General features: G+C 31.3%; 1 protein-coding gene across 1 annotated transcript; it reads left to right on the top strand.

Annotated features, from left to right (window-relative positions):
* Window positions 1–826: 826 nt before the first annotated feature.
* Window positions 827–6,894, top strand: LOC149542138 (alcohol dehydrogenase 1-like). Its single transcript, XM_089796170.1, has 9 exons — window positions 827–860; window positions 961–1,141; window positions 1,317–1,642; window positions 2,028–2,110; window positions 3,239–3,314; window positions 6,064–6,125; window positions 6,206–6,306; window positions 6,405–6,561; window positions 6,668–6,894. The coding sequence occupies exons 1-9, from the start codon at window positions 827–829 to the stop codon at window positions 6,779–6,781; spliced, it is 1,134 nt and encodes a 377-aa protein (XP_089652296.1). The 3' UTR covers window positions 6,782–6,894.
* The last annotated feature ends 10,173 nt before the right edge of the window (window positions 6,895–17,067 follow it).

Genomic DNA, 17,067 nt, shown 5'->3' with positions numbered 1-17,067 from the left:
CATTGAGAAGCATAGAAGTAAAGGAGAATAAATATATTAAATAAATAATAATAAATTAAATGTTCCAACTATAAACATTATATATAAAAATTCTGCTACAAAATTCTATTATTTGATTGTCTCCCTCAATCAAGAAAAAGAGGAAAAAGTGGCATCTACTAGATAGTGGCATATGATTGAAAGAAGGGAAAAAGTGGCATCTGCTAGATAGTGGCATGAGATAAAATAATACCTGCCTGCATTAGGTACTAATAATACCTGGAAAAAAAAGTTAGGTACTAATAATACCTAAAAAAGAAAAGTTGGCCTAGAATACAAATTATTTGATTGTCTCCCTCAATTAGGAAAAAGAGAAAAAAGTGGCATCTACTAGATAAGGAAATATAATACCTACCTGCCACAGCATAATAATACCAGAAAAAGAAAAGTTAGGTACTAATAATACTCCAAAAAGAAAAGTTACATAAACTCATTCAAAGTTGTTTGGCTGTCCCATAGGCTATTTTTAGCCTCGTGGCCGTTAAAATTTTATCTATCTATCTATCTATCAAATCCGTGGTGTACATATGGGGGTTGCACATGGGCATGGCACACGGTTTTGTTTAGGCTTTAGTCATAGGAGGCTCTATACACGCTTAGCAGAAGGCTTTAAGATTTATCCTCACTGTTGTTGCTGTTAATGTAAATCCACTAATTATTGCTGATAAATATCCCCGTAATCATTGAATCGGATATATACAGCACTCCAAACCAATAAGTAGGGTTGCAGGTGACTATTAATCTATTATCATTGTCGTCAGATAATCTAAGTTTGAAGCTTAAGAAAATGGGCACCGCTGGTAAAGTTATCACTTGCAAAGGCAAGTTATTAACTTTCTTAATACTAAAATCAAGCTCAATAAATCATATGGAAATGAGTTCTTATGGTTATTTCTTCTTGTATTTGTTGTTTATCTCCAGCTGCTGTAGCATGGGGATCCAAGGAGCCCCTGGTTATAGAGAAGGTGCAGGTACATCCTCCAAAGAAAATGGAAGTGCGGATAAAAATTACCCATACTTCTCTCTGCCATACTGACGTTACATTCTGGGAGAATGGGGATACAACCAAATTTCCTCGCATATTTGGCCACGAGGGTGCAGGGTAAGTTTATAGTTTATTTATAATGCAATGCATTTATAACTGTGTAGAATTCTTGTTTGCATTAGGATTTTGGATCAGTGATCTATCGTGGAGATAAGAGAATTGTAAAGATAAAAGCTTGATCTAAAAACATTAATGAAATTATTAAAAATTGTTATATGATTGATGCTAACAGCATAGTAGAGAGCGTGGGTGAAGGAGTAACAGATCTGAAGCCAGGAGATCATGTGATTCCTTTATACACAGGAGAGTGTGGAGAATGTGTGTACTGCAAGTCCAATGATACAAATCTTTGCGAAAAGTATAAAGTTGATATTTTCAGAACAAGCATGATAAATGACGGGGAGATTCGGTTTTCCATTGGTGGGAAGCCTATAAACCATTTCATGATGACATCTACATTTAGCCAATATACAGTTGTGGACTATGCATGCGTTACCAAGATTAATCCCAATGCTCCTCTGGATAAGGTCTGCTTGCTTGGCTGCGGTATTACCACAGGTAAATAAAACTAGCTCTCATTTTATTTTCCATGCTTTACAACTTTAGTGTGTATTGGCCCATTTTATTCAATGCCTAGTTTCACCAATTCAAGGGATATGGATATGCATTAATTCTTGTTATATGGTGGAACGGCTTAAACACCACACACTAATGTTTCATTCTTAAAATAAAAGTGTTAAATAGTCAAAATTTGACTTACTTTTCCAAGCTTAATTTCTTAATTAGTGTGTGATGCTATGATATGTCCATATCCACTAATTCTTAGTGTAGATAGTCCAAACCCTAAGTCATAAGTATCATTGTATTATAGGAGATGTTTTTCTATGTAATGGTGAAGAAGATTTCTTATGTGAGATTAACAAAATCTGATATGGACTTGCAGGTATCGGATCTGTCTGCAATGCAACTGATGTGGGACCTGAATCAACCGTGGCTATTTTTGGACTTGGCACCATTGGACTCGCAGTAAATACGCCCTTCTTTATTCAATCTTATTATATATTGGATATTCAATATCTTTCCTTTGACCATTCGCCTCATCTTTTACTGCTAATTGTTGCTGGCTGAGTTTGCTGTTAAAGGGTATAACCATATTGTCACATTCACCCCATCTCTTCCTGATTATTGTTCATGACTATTTGGCTTGTAAAGGGTAGAAATAGCGTCGGCCTCAGTTTTCCTCTCTTTCTGATAATTATTAAATTACTAGTTGGTTTGTAAAGGGTAGAAATTACATTCACCTTATCTTTTAGATCATAATCTGAAATGGTTATAATGAGTTTGGAAAGGATAAAATTCTACAGCCATGGTTCTGAAATTGAAAGAAACAATAAGATTCGGGTAAGCTTTGTTTTTTTTTTCATTGCTGTTTTGGTTGTTTGAATAAGAATATGAGAATAGGAATATGTATTCTGGAATTGTTATTCTAGAATAGAAAATGAGGACAGGTATTCCTAATCTTGTTTGGTTCAGTTAGAATTTGATGGGAAATATCCAAAAATTTATGTTTTCTAAAATAAAAAGAATTAGAACATGAATACATATTCTAATTCCACCTATTTAGATGGAATTACAAATGCTTATTTTAGGGCCAAAATTAGAATACCTATGCCTATTCACAATTTTGATTTGGTACACCCAAATGAAGAATTTGAAATTTTAAGAATTTACATATGCCTATTCCACTCATATTCCCGCTAGCAAACATATATTTCTTGAAGGATTGATTCCAAGCTCATATTTTTTAATGTCTATTTCATTATTGATTCTAGAATCATCTAATTATACTAAATTTCAACTCTACTACCTTTCCAAAATTTATAATTCCAATCAGAAATAGTTATCTAATAAAAATAATAAAATTACAGTTACCCAATCTCAAAACTTCGTCACTATTGTTGATCTCACTATTTTATTTGTAATTGTTCTAGACTTTGTTGGCTTGTAAATACTACAAAAATGACCCAGCTACATTAAAGATTTCAAATCAACTTAAAATGCATTGTAGAATTTGCCTTTATATTAGACATCATATGAGACTTTAAGAATGTACACCCAATTGAGGCATTGTATTCCCTCTTTTCTTTTTTGTAGGCGGTGCAAGGTGCAAAAATTAGTGGTGCATCCAGGATCATTGCTATAGACATCAATCCTGAAAAGTTCGAGAAAGGTAACAATCATGATATAAATATTGTAATATTAAACTTTATTTTAGCAATTTAGATTGCGGGTGGGCTTATTTTAAAGGATATTATTAGTTCCTTGTGAATGAAAATTTTCAATTAGATTAAGCAATTAAATCAAAGAATTTAAAAGTTTATATGGAACTTATAATGTGTATATCTATTTTTTATTTTTCCTTATTTTAAAAATGATATTTTTGGTTCATTCTATTGGACCATACTATTTTTGGTAGGAAGAAAAATCAATTTTTCTTAACAAAAATATACATATTTTTTCCAGCAACAATAATGACATGCATTAATGATAGCTTTATCTTTTTCACAATTGTGACAAATTAATTAGAGTTTCCAAAAAATAATTATTTTATCTTCCACCTCACTACCTAAGACATAAATGCATGTCTAATCAATAATAATTAAATTATTTTTCTTACCAAAGATTGTAAATATATCAATCTATTATTTTTAACATCTTGTGAGTTGTGATATTGTTATTAGGATAATTTAACTGTATGATTTTGAGTCAAACTCATTGACCCATGTTTCATGAGTAGTGATTCAACATGAATCCATCTCTCATGAGAATAAGTGGAACACTTAGCACTCATTCTAGGTGATGCTCATAGGGGTGAAGCACTGGGACTTCCTGGGAGGTCACCCATCCTAGTACTACTCCATCCTGAGCGTGCTTAACTACGGAGTTTCCTCCATGGTTAAATCCAAAGCTTGCAACCTCATTTGTAAAACTTTCACCAAGTGTTGTGCCCTATGAATCTTTCACTAGAAGGCCCCTTAAGCTCATCAATTGATAAATAAGAGATAATTTCCATAGCAAGTCAAATTGTGATATTGTTATCAGGATTTAATTGTGATTTTGAGTCAAACTTATTGATCCATATTTCATGAGTAGTGATTCAATATGAATCCATCTCTCATAAGAATAAATGGAACACTTAGCACTCATTGGATCTAGGTGATGCTCACAGGGGTGAAGCACCAAGACTTCTTAGGAGGTCACCCATCCTAGTACTACTCCAACCTAAGCGTGCTTAGCTACTAAGTTTCCTCCATAGTTAAATCCAAAGCTTTCAACCCCATTTGCAAAACCTTCACCAAGTGTTACTGCCTTATGAACCATTCATTAGAAAGCCCCTTAAGTTCATCAATTGAAAAGTAGGAGATAATTTCCACAGCAAGTCAAATTGTGATATTATTATCAGGATTTAACTGTGTGATTTTGAGTGAAACTCATTGACCAATGTTTCATGAGTAGTGATTCAACTTGAATCCATCTCTCATGAGAATAAATAGAACACTTAACATTCATATGTAGAAACAAATACTTCATTGATTTAACTCAATTTTATAGTTGTTATTTAAATATTTCTTAAAATAACATAATCCTTAATCTTTTTTTTAGTTCTCTTCCAACTATCTCTATTCATTGTCCCTATAATAACATATCATTCTTTCTATTTAAATCTCTTCACATCCTTCATTTCTACCTATAAATCTCTATTATCATTATCTTTCTTTTCAATCTTATGAGTTTTCATTTATTTAAAATCTTACTTAAAAACTAATTATCATATATTTTAAAATACATTTATTCAAAATTGAAATTATTTTATTCTAATTTTAAAATTAAATTTTTTTATTCTAAATTATAATTAAATTGAAAAATAACAAAAGTGTATTTTTAAGAATATAATTATTTGAAATTTTTTTACTTAAAATATTTATAAATTTTGTCACAAATTTTTTTTAATTTAGTTTTTAATGTTTTATATTTTCTATTTTAAATATATTTACTAGTTTTACATTGAATTATAAAATGCTAACTTTTTTCTCGCCATGTTTAACTAGATTTTTTTTTTCATTCTTGTTTTAACTAATATTATTCTTCAAACTTACTAACTCTTTTGTTGGTTTGGATCAAATAGTCAACAATTTATTTTTTGAAATTTAATATTTGAATTTATATTGAAAAAGGTAGAAATGAATACTTCATTGATTTAACTCAATTTTATAATTGTTATTTAAATATTTCTTAAAATAACATAATCCTTAATCTCTTTTTTAATTCTCTTCCAACTATCTCTATTCATTTTCCCTATAATAACATATCATTCTATCTTTAAATCTCTTCATATTCCTCATTTCTACCTATAAATCTCTATTATCATTATCTCTCTTTTCAATTTGTCTTCATCTATATAAATCTCCATTTTTCTTCTTTTCTGACTATTACGAGGAATATATCTCTTTTAACTCTCTATTCATATATTTTACTCTCTAATATCTTTCTTTCTTAATTATTGGCAGGAGCTTTGATGCAATGTGTCTCTTGTTGAATTTTGTCATCTTGATAATAGATCCTAGAATCTGAAAAAATGATACTCAATCTATACTAAAACATATCAACAAATTTTAATTGTTTAAGTAATCTTTTCTTAATGATACTAGTGATAAGTACAATTTCATATACTAAGTATAATTTTAGATGAATTGGCTCTCTAGAACCACCAAAACTTGGAATGAGCAATGAATTAACTCTCGAGAACCACCAAAACTTGGGATGAGCTACATATCTGAACTTGAAATGAAGTATTCTTCAAATAAGCGGTCTAATCAAATCAAATCAAAACTTTGGAAGTACTATTTCAACCCAACAGTATGAATAGTTTTTTTAATAGCATAACGCCAAGCTTGCACTTGACATGGTCTGGACTGCAGCCAAACGACTGGGAGCTACGGAGTGCATAAATCCAAAAGACCACAAGGAACCCATTGATGAGGCAACTACAATACATCTCTTTAAAGTTGACATACAATCCCTTAAGTGAAAGTTGCAAAACATGGGACAGTAATATGGCAGGTAATAAGAAGCATGACGAAAGGAGGAGTTGATTACAGCATAGAATGCGCTGGGAAAATCGATGTTCTGCACCAGGCCTTTGCCTCCACTAATGCGGTACTATTTTTCTTTATCAGACCTCATTGACCAAATTACAGTTTTCTGGTCGGTGCAATTTCATGATAATGAATAATGTGAAATGGTGATGATGCAGACATTGGGGGTTGACAGTGTTGGTGGGGTTTGATCCTAGTCCACGCACGATATCACTGAGACCATTGGACTTGCTTTATGGGAGAAGAATTGTTGGAGCCATGTTCGGACGATACAAAGGGAAAACACAATTGCCTCACCTTGTGGAGAAATATATGAACAAAGTAGAAAATCTACCCAAGTCCTATATTGTTCCTTATCACAATTCGTTTAAGTAGGGATCGGTCCTTATATGTTTTTTTAGTTAATATGTATCTGATTTGATTGCAGGAGATTGATTTGGAAACTTTTATCACCGACAAGAAGCCTCTGGCAGATATCAACGCAGCGTTTGATCTTCTGTTGTCAGGAAAGTGTTTAAGATGTGTCATAGACATGGAATGAAGCAGTTCTAAGAACTAAGAAACAAGAGGTGATTGTAATGGTGAATGTTGCATATCTGTGGGCAAAGTCAAATAAGAATAAATCCACCCAATTAAGACTGCTAATATATAGATTATGCAACATGTTTTTAATTGGGTGTGCTGTCGTCTATAACTATCTTCTTGTTCATTTGGCTTTTTGTTTGAATGTTTAGAAAATTATGTTTTCGTCATAAGGGTTAATGTTGTGTGTGTGACGCGCGTGCCAATTATAGCATGTTGTGATGGTTAAGTTGTTGAGTTGTTATCCTTGCCATCAAGGTTCAAATCTAATAAGGATGAGGTCTTCTATTTGTGGCCTCACTGATTTATAGCTCCAGATCAAAGCGTTTACCCCCCTTTAAAAAAAAAAATGTTTATATATATATATATATAGATTGTCTAAAGGTAATAGAAAAATAAACTGTAATTAGATATATTTTATTTTTTCTTTTAATTAATTATACTTGATTTTTTTAAAGTAAAATCTTATGCATTTTATTACAATGCTTTGTTTTATGAATATGTTTAAACATATCAATAACAATAAAATAGATGGAAATTTAATTTTATGTTGTTGTTTTTCACATATTTTCTTGTAAAATGGTATTATGTTTTAAAATAATTAATATAAAATTAGAATTAATTATTAAGCGATTATTATTTTTTAAGTTTTGTTTATATATATATATATATATATATATAAGAAGTGTGACTTATTTTATATGATTTGAAAAAAACATGGTTTCATTAAGATAAAGGGAATATTCTTGATAAGCTTAATACATCAACACTTTTTTTTTAAATTAACTACTCTAAGAATCTCTTTTTAATTATTATTTGAAAATGAGTATTCTACTAGCATTTCATTTGGTTCAATGTACTATGTATTTTTTTCTCAGTCTATCTCCTATCATATTGCATATATTGAAACATTTTTAGTTTTTAATGGCCTTAACCAATTGATGCTAGTTTTGGAGCTTTTGAAACTAGTGACCATGACACCACACAAAATATTCCCTCGGAGATTTTCCCTCAAGGTCTTTCACAAGGTATGTCTTCTAGTACCCTTCAAATTATCTTACACAATCAAAATTTTGATAGTGCATGCCAATAATTTGAAAAGTTTTCTTTGATAGAATATTTTGTGGGAAGGGTTCCACTTGAAAGCGTGCTTTATAATTGGATTGTCAAGACCTAGTCCCCTCACTGGGTCCATCTTAATGAAATCTAGAATATGACCAAAAGATTTTTTGTTTTGTTTTGTTATGTCTTACTATGTTTAGGTCATATTACAACATGGGGTATGGTATGTTCAACCAACTTTACTTGTTTTCTAACCATGGTCATGAAACTTCTTTGTCTCTAATGAGAAGAAACTCAAGGTCCCTATTTGAATAGAATTTCGGGCAGACATCCTTTGTATTGTTGGTTATTTTTCAAACCATTGTGCAATCCATTATAAAGATGCTTTGTATAAAACTTGAACAATTTTAATGTGCTTAAACCTAGATGAGGGTTTGTGTTGAACTTGATTTATCTCAAATGCTCGAAGAGACTATCAAAATTTAGACATGAGTTTGTTGGTTCCTCAAATTGTTGGTTGAAAAACATATGAGCCTTTCTTACTCAATGTTGGGTAATTCAACACAATTTGGGCAATGACTAGGATTGATACTTGATGATGAAATCCTCTTCTCTTTAGGCTCTATTGACCTAGGTGTGTATACCTTATGAAAACAATTTATTCTTACTTATCCAAATTTACTCAATTGATGCTCTTAAGATAGCAAGTTATTTTCATGGAGAACTCAAAGTTTTGAATGCTCAGAATGTTTATTAGTGAGTATCTTAAATTTTGAAAATTGCAGGACACTTTGAGTAAGATAGCGAACTTCACCAACTTTGGTTAATAACAAACCTTAATGAATTAATTTGGACCAGTTCCTTATTCCAGATGGGAAAAATAGAGTCAAATTTGTGTCAACTTCAAATCATCAACCCTTTGTAGTCAATGTGTGCTTACCATCAATTACTAGAAAAAAAAATTTCACAAAACCTAGTTTAATTATTTTTAACTTCAAACTTGGAAGACCAACTAAACAAAAAAAATGCTTGCAATTTTTTATTACCAAGAGATTGTATTGATTTACAATCTATCAATAGCAATATGGATCTGAGAGGACTATTTGTTTAAGTAAAAGTCAAGGTTATTTTTGTGCAATTTTTGGAAGAAAAAAAAGAGTATTTGTATTAACTTCAAGGACTACAACTAAGTTGTGACTAGTAGCAATATCCACTCAAAGTTCACACAGACTATATGTGATGTATTATGACCTGAGTATACTTATATTTCATATATCTTGTTAGGGTCCTAGTACCTCTTCTTATAGAAAATGAAGAGGTGTGACAAAAGATTTAGACCCTTTTAAAAGCATCTAACTAAAACTAATTGCAACCAATTATAATATTTACAATTTTATTTTTTTATAAGATTTTTATTAATGACTATGGCAGAATATTACAAAACATGTCTAGCATGTCATTAAGGTAAGTGTGTCCACGTAGTTGTTCTCCTCGCTCTGCTAATATCTACTTGATCTCTACCTTATCTTCCTCTAACTCAAGCTCATGAAAATCACTCATGTAGCTAGCATAGTTATTTCTGAGATCACATGCAACCAATTACATACTATTGATGATGTTGAATTAGTCTTCCTCTTCAGGATAAAAATCTAGTTATGTAATTGGTTTGGGTTCTTGGCATGTTGGATGATCTTGTACTTGCAACCCTATTTTTTCTCCTGTAATCTAAAATAATGCAACCTGAAGAATTTACTAGAGGATGTACCCTAAAAAAAATCATAATTCAATTGCAATGAGGCCTTCATAAGTTAGTAGCATTTAATGACCCATTGATTCAAAAATCTTTTCAAACACATTCCACACATGTTTGTGTTGTGTATGTACAATATTTATATATTTTCCCATTAAAACTTGTAAAATTTTCTTTCTACTTTCCAAGATATCCTGACAATGATCATTTTGCATTTTTGTATGCTTATCTAGCTACCTCATTTGAAACAATGATAGCCATTAATGCAATGGAAACCTCTTTTAACCATTTCAAGGCACACCCTAAACTCATCCTGAGATTTGGCAAAAAATTGCCATTTTGCACAACACCATCATGCACTCTGAAACCTTGAAAATTACCAATTCATAGGCTCTTGACAACACCCCTTGAGAATTTCCAAAAACATTTATATTTTACAAGCCCCATTATGCTCCTTGTGTGAAGTCATGACTTCATACAGTCCATATGAAACTCCTTTTGAAATAGCTAAAATCACGTTTTTAGATTATGTCTTGTATGTACCTTATAATCTAGCAAATATTTGCACTACTACTTTTGGGCCTAAATTGCAATGACATGTCATTGGCCCAAGCGATAGTACAACAAATTGGCTCTCGTCAGATGGGTGTCAAACTTTTGTTGTCACAAATTATGATGACATGGGTGTCTGTTGCAAGTGTGACAGATTAAATTGTCATAACTTGGAAGAGGGAAAGAGCAATAGTTCATCTTCACGTTGTCCCAATTATGATAGTAGATTGTTGTAGTGATGATGTGTAAGCTTTCAGTCTATTGTCACAATTATGATAGATTTGTGGCAGTCATGTTGTGGGAGTGACAACTATTCATCAGAAAGAGTCATTGCAAGTGTGACGGCATGTGATAGTTGTGTTATGGGACATATGACTATACATCAGAACAAGCTATCGCAATTGAAATGGGTAGCCCAAATTTGTTTTTTTTCTAAATTGTTGCTTTTCCAATGAGTATTATCATTTCTTTTTTGAACCAATGAAGATCAGTTATACATGACCGACATGTATATTCAGTGGCAAGATGTTCTATGTAAAAAATACCATGGGACCATAGGCAAAAGGAGACAAAAATTTAAAGCTATTTGAATTACAATAGCTTATTGAACTATGGCATCCTTCTACATTTCCTGAAACCAATAGATTCACACAGTTAGTTGTCATGCAATCATAGGTTAATGTTGACCTTCCCTTAGTTTTGAGAATAGTTTAGTATTCTCTACTAATCAAGGCCAACCACATGAAAGTGGAAGCTCAATTGGCCCCACCCCCCCTAGCATCTAAATTCCTTGTTAACATCTAAAATTCATTCATTCCATTAATAAATTCTCCGTTAACATCATACCATTGATTTGATAAACTTGTGAATGCCACTCTAAATTGAGAATATACGTGCAATTGTGTTTCATATGCATGTACAATGGCGGAGCTGAAAAAATACCATGTTTACATTTATTTAATATGTCCATGCAAACCTCTAAAAAAAATGCTAATCTATTGAGTTTTTTCAGCTCCACCTTATGTTGCATGCATATGAATTGAGATTACACTTTTACCTTTAGCATCTTTTTTGCATTGCTAGAAACCAAGAGATTCACACAGTTAGTTGCCATGCAATCATAGGTTAATGATGAGCTTCACTTGGTTTTGAGAATAATTTACTATTCTCTACTAATTAGGGCCAACTACATGAAGGTAGAAGCTCATTTAGCCCCACCCCTACCCCCCCAACATCTAAATTCCCCATTAACATCTAAAATTCATTCATTCGTTCCATTAATAAATTTCCCATTAACATTATACCATTGATTTGATAAACTTGTGAATGCCACTCTGAATGGAGAATAAATGTGTAGTTGTGTTCTATATGCATAGACAATAGGTAGAGCTAAAAAAACCCTCCATGTTTACATTTATTTAATAGTTCTATGAAAACCTCTAACAAAAATGCAAACCTGTTGGGTTTTTCTAGCTCCACTTGATGTCATATGCATATGAATTGAGATTGCATATTCAACAATGGCGTCCTTTTAAATTTCTTAAAACCAAGAAATTCACACATGTAGTTGTCATGCAATCATTAATTTTGAGCTTCACTTAGTTTTGAGAATAGTTTAATATTCTCTACTAATCAAGGCCAACCACAAGAAGGTGGAAGCTCATTTGGCCCCACTTCCAACATCTAAAATCTTTAAGAAAGGATCAATCTTTAAAGTACCTAGAATATCCTCATCGCCTTCTTCTACTCTTATGGGAAGTCCATCTTCATTGCTCACAATTAATTCATCACAATTCTTTCGTGATTTTTTTGTACATCAAACACAAGTACATCTAGGAATGTCCATATCGTGTCCTGCATAAAATGAATCCAATATTACAAAATGTCCCTAAGAAATAATAGTTCAAGTAAAATAGACACATGAAAAATGAGAGAGAAAAAGAGGAATCTACTTACAAATAGGCATTGTCATCGCTTCTGTGACCATGCTACGTATTGAGTGAGGTTTTTTTTTTTTTTTTTTGCGCTAAGATCTCTATATTTGTATACATACATACATACATACATAGACACACATGTGTGTGTATGTATGAATATACACACACGCATATATATGTATGTATGTATATATATATATATATATATATATATATGTATTTATGTATGTATGTATGTATGTATGTATGTATATGTATGTATGTATGTATGTATGTATGTATGTATGTATGTATGTGTATGTATGTATGTATGTATGTATGTATGTATGTATGTATGTATAGATACATATGTATATATATGTATATATATACATACATACATATACAAAGATCACAAGAGCATAGCAATAAAATTCTAGAGCTCCACTAATCTCCACAATCCACAAAATCTCTTTGTATATATACATACATAGACACACACATATGTGTATTTATGTATCCATATACACATACACACATATATATACATATGTATATATATATGTACATAAATACATACATATATACATACATACATACATATACACATACATACATACATGCATGCATACATCTACATATGCAATTTTATCACCTTGGAAAACTATATTTGATCCTGCTCTAGCTGAAAATAGATGATTGTTCCTACTATGATATGTTTTTGTAAAATTTATTGCGAACTGTGCCCATTTTTTCTGGTGTACATTATTTCTGTGGATGATCTTGAGGTAAGTCACTTAGCATGGGTTTAGTGAGTTTAATTGTTTTATTATTTAGATTTTGCAATATGTATGCAGCTAGATCAAATTTTTTGTTGTGCCAAGATCTCTCTCTCTCTCTCTCTACATATATATATATATATATATATATAAGCACTAAAAAATGTTCACTTTGATTGTGTGCCCCGGTTTCATAATTTATCTCAAGCTTGAATCAATATTTGCATCATCATTTCCTTTGATCAAATTAAATTATTTGATTTATTTAATTAATCATTATTTTACATCAATTTCTTTGATTTAATTGGAGCTAATTTAATTAATTAATTTTAAATAAATGGTTGATCACTTTGATTTTTGGTATTATTTAATTAAAGGAATTTGCTCTTGTTTAATTAAACAAAACCCCTCTCCACATTATTTTATGTGCAACATTTATTATTTTACAAGAAATAAATTAAATAAATGTCACACATTTTACTTTATAAGAAAGGGGTTTATTTTATTTTTAAAATACATCTCATCTTATAATTTTTATGGAGTTTTACACTCCACATCACTAATTAAATGTTAATTGTACATTCTATTATGTGGGTCATACCCTTTTCATTTAATTTTCAATTTCCCTCCAATTTCCTCATGCCTCTTGGCTTTGGTATATAAGGAGACCTCCTTTCTTCATTTTTCATGAAGAAAATTTATTATCACCATTATGCTATATTTTTTCAAAGCTTTTATGGGATTTCCTTGAGGACTTGAAGCATTCTTGTGATTGATTATACTTTCATACACACTTGATGCTACTATATATATATATATATACTTGCAAATTTGAAGCTTTCTTGAAGACTTGGAGATATCTTGTATGTTCATGTCCATTTGAATATTTTGTTCATTTGATGTATTTGTGAAGACCAAGACCTATGTTCATATGAGTGCCACCTCTCTACAAACCTTTGCACATTGATGATAGGAAGCTATGAGTTGATTCTTGAGATCTTGCATTTTCATGGAGTTTTATTGATTGATCTTGCGTGTAAGGATTCATAGAAGTGTGTTTGTTATTTGCCCACATTTTTCACACACAATATACATATATAGGCACACACATACATATATGTCTTTATGTATGTACATGTGTGTGTGTGCACCCACACACACACACATAAATAATAGTAATATATGTATTGCATCTGCATTTACTTTGCCATTTCTTATAAGAGTGTTTCAAGCTTGGGAACCACTTCAACATCCTTTGCATGGTTTAGAGGTAATGTCATTGTGGAAGAGGCTTCTGCAAGGGAATGAGCCTCATGATTATGGCATTTACATAGAAGCAGAACTTGTTTCTTCAACTCCTTACACTCAACTCTTCATTGAAGTTATTCTTCCAATAGTGAGAATATCTACTACAAATTCCTAGGAGCCAAGGGACCCTGAACCTATGCTACATTTTTTGGAGACATGGGAGAACTTACTACCAACTTCAGTACTTCATTAAATTTTGGATCATATCGTGATGCCCAAATTAATAGCAATAGTAGATACTTGGGATTCTTATGAGGTTACATCCTTGGCTTCCATTGTCAGGCTAGCATATGGAGCCTTTATAACCAACCATTCATTATAAATTGGGGAATGTGCTTCATGCTTGACATGCAAGTGATGCATTTGCATATGCAATTTTATCACCTTGGAAAACTGTATTTGATTCTGCTAGTTGGGAATAGTTGATTGTTTATTTTATTATACCTAATCTAATGATAGTTCCACAAGAATTTTCAATTAACCAAACTAATAATCAACTAGACCAATTTAACTAGGTTATGGCTTGTTTCTTTCTAAAAATATCTTCTATGATATGTTTTTGTAAAATTTCTTCCAAACTCTGTCCATTTTTCCTGATCTGCATTATTTTTTTAAAGAACTACCCATATCACATGTAGGCACATTAAACTTTGATTGAGTAAGGGAAGCAATCTTTTGATGCAAGGAAGAAACAATTTGACCAATACTAATGATAGTGAAATTTTTCGACAATTGACTAGTAGTGATATGTAATTATTATCATTTATGGAAACATATGATGTACATGCTGATAAGAAACCTTAGAAATAAAGATACTTAGTGTTTGGTAATCAGAAAATTGTCCAAGTATAGAATTTGGTTTACAACAGTGTATTATTTTGTTTACAACATGTTGCTAACATCATATTATGACTAGTAAAGTTACATGGAGATAGTATACATGTTGATGATATGTATAACCTCAAAAGTTAGTATAGACTGTACCAAATAGAGATAATCATGTTTTGATGAAGCAGGATAGTGGAATTCAAGGAAAAAATTATTTTGTTTTCAAAACAATTACTTGTCCAATTAGGGCCAACATCCTAGATGTTTACTCTAACTTGGAAAAGTGAATTATGGTCTTAGCTGACCCTACAACAATTTGTGCAAAGGCATAGTATTTATGCAAAGGAAATTTTATGATAAGATGTGGAGCTATTACAAAAAATGTGAATTGTGAATTGTAAAAGGCAAACTCTTGTGAAAGCAATATATGTGAAATTTTATATGAGTTATCTGGTGATCTAAGATTGAGCTAAAAATTAGAAGTCAGTCAAAGAAGAGATATAATAGTAAATTACTTGTTTGAGCAGTGAGCTCTTCTTGTAATTGAAATTACATGTTTGGGCAGTGGGCTCTTCTTGCATAAATTGTACCAAAACTCCTAACAGGGATTCAAAGTCTACTAATAGGGACTCCTTATACTAAATTTTCTCATTGACTCCTAATAGGGTCCATCCTCTAATAAAAAACTTATATAATAGTATATTATCTAGTGGGTATCATCCCCATCAGGATTTTCCCTTGGCCTAGGTTTCCCTAGTTAAAAAAATATGATGTTATGAGTTTTCTTTGTGCATTATTATTGTTATTGTTCAACATTACTTTAATTCTTTTTTATGCATGGATTAAAGTAAGTAATAATATCTAGTTGATGACTAAAGTTTTTAGATTACTTATTCACCCCCTTGCCCCCCTCTCAGTAATCCTTATTTGTAACAATTGTTATCAGAGCACAACTACTTTGAAGAGGCTTAACAACTTACGTAAGATCCCTGTGGATATGGAACAATTGATGAAGAACCTTGAAGAAGCTCTTGAATAAATTTATCTCCTTACTAAAGAAAGAGATAAGATGAAGGAAAAATATGAAGACTCCAAAGTATACATTGGTCAATTGAAGGAAAAGATTGAACATCCCAAATCTAAGCCTGAGTCTATTGAATTTAGAACTAGTGATGATGACTATTCAAAGTTGAAGACATAGTATAGGATCTTGAAGCATGAGTTGAAAATTACAAATTTGAAATTGACTTTTAGAAATGATCCTAGCAAAGTTGAATATGGTTTGAAGACTGAAAATGGAGATTTGAGAGCAAGTATGGTAAAGAAAACATCTAAGTTTGAAACATTGAAAGGTCATGAAGAACTCCATAAGTACAATACTATTTTGAAAGGCATTAATTGACACAGTGCAAATAGTAGCTTAGGAAGCTTTATTCCAGTAGAGAAAAGATTAATAATTCAATGTCAATACCAAGGCCTAATTATGATAAGATTGGTCTTGGTTATCTAATTATTATGTCTACAAAGAAACCTAAGATTAGATTATATCCAAAAGAAAAAGACAAATCTGATGATAAGATTGAATCAAGTCAATTTTCTAACAAACCTAAACAAGTTGAGAAAAACAAGGAAGTTAAAATCTTGGATGAACCAAAGCAAGTGGAGACTCCTAAGGAAACCAAGTATGAATTTAGAGATAAGTGATTTTTATGTAATGAACTAGGTCATATGAAAAGAGATTTTACTAATAAGTCATTTAATCATGTTAAGGACTTTTATTGTCATAATTTTCATGATATGGGTCATAATGAAATTGATCGTAGGAAATCTAAGTATGATAATGATAGAAGAAATAATAGAATATCTAGAAATACTAACTCTATAGATAAAAGAAGATCTAATGAAAGGACATCAAGAGAAGGAAGATCTTATGAAGACTAGAGACAGATCGTGTGTTATAAGTGTAACAACTTAGGACACATTGCTTAGAATTGTCATGCACTTGATGATCTAGAAGCAGAGCACCAGTATGTTACTTATGCAAAAACTT

Source organism: Cupressus sempervirens, chromosome 8, assembly GCF_028749045.1.
Source record: "Cupressus sempervirens isolate cs-2001-9-10 chromosome 8, ASM2874904v1, whole genome shotgun sequence".
In the NCBI taxonomy this organism is placed as follows: Eukaryota; Viridiplantae; Streptophyta; class Pinopsida; order Cupressales; family Cupressaceae; genus Cupressus; species Cupressus sempervirens.
Note: the sequence above shows the minus strand (reverse complement) of the source record. Positions and strands in the feature narration are given on the sequence as shown.

What these genes read in the sequence shown, in the direction of transcription:
- LOC149542138 (XM_089796170.1), top strand. Translation starts at nt 827, where the DNA reads ATGGGCACCGCTGGTAAAGTTATCACTTGCAAAG. An exon ending in TCCTGAAAAGTTCGAGAAAG is followed by an intron (nt 3,315 to 6,063) that starts GTAACAATCATG and finishes TCTGGACTGCAG; the next exon opens with CCAAACGACTGGGAGCTACG. An exon ending in TGGAGAAATATATGAACAAA is followed by an intron (nt 6,562 to 6,667) that starts GTAGAAAATCTA and finishes ATTTGATTGCAG; the next exon opens with GAGATTGATTTGGAAACTTT.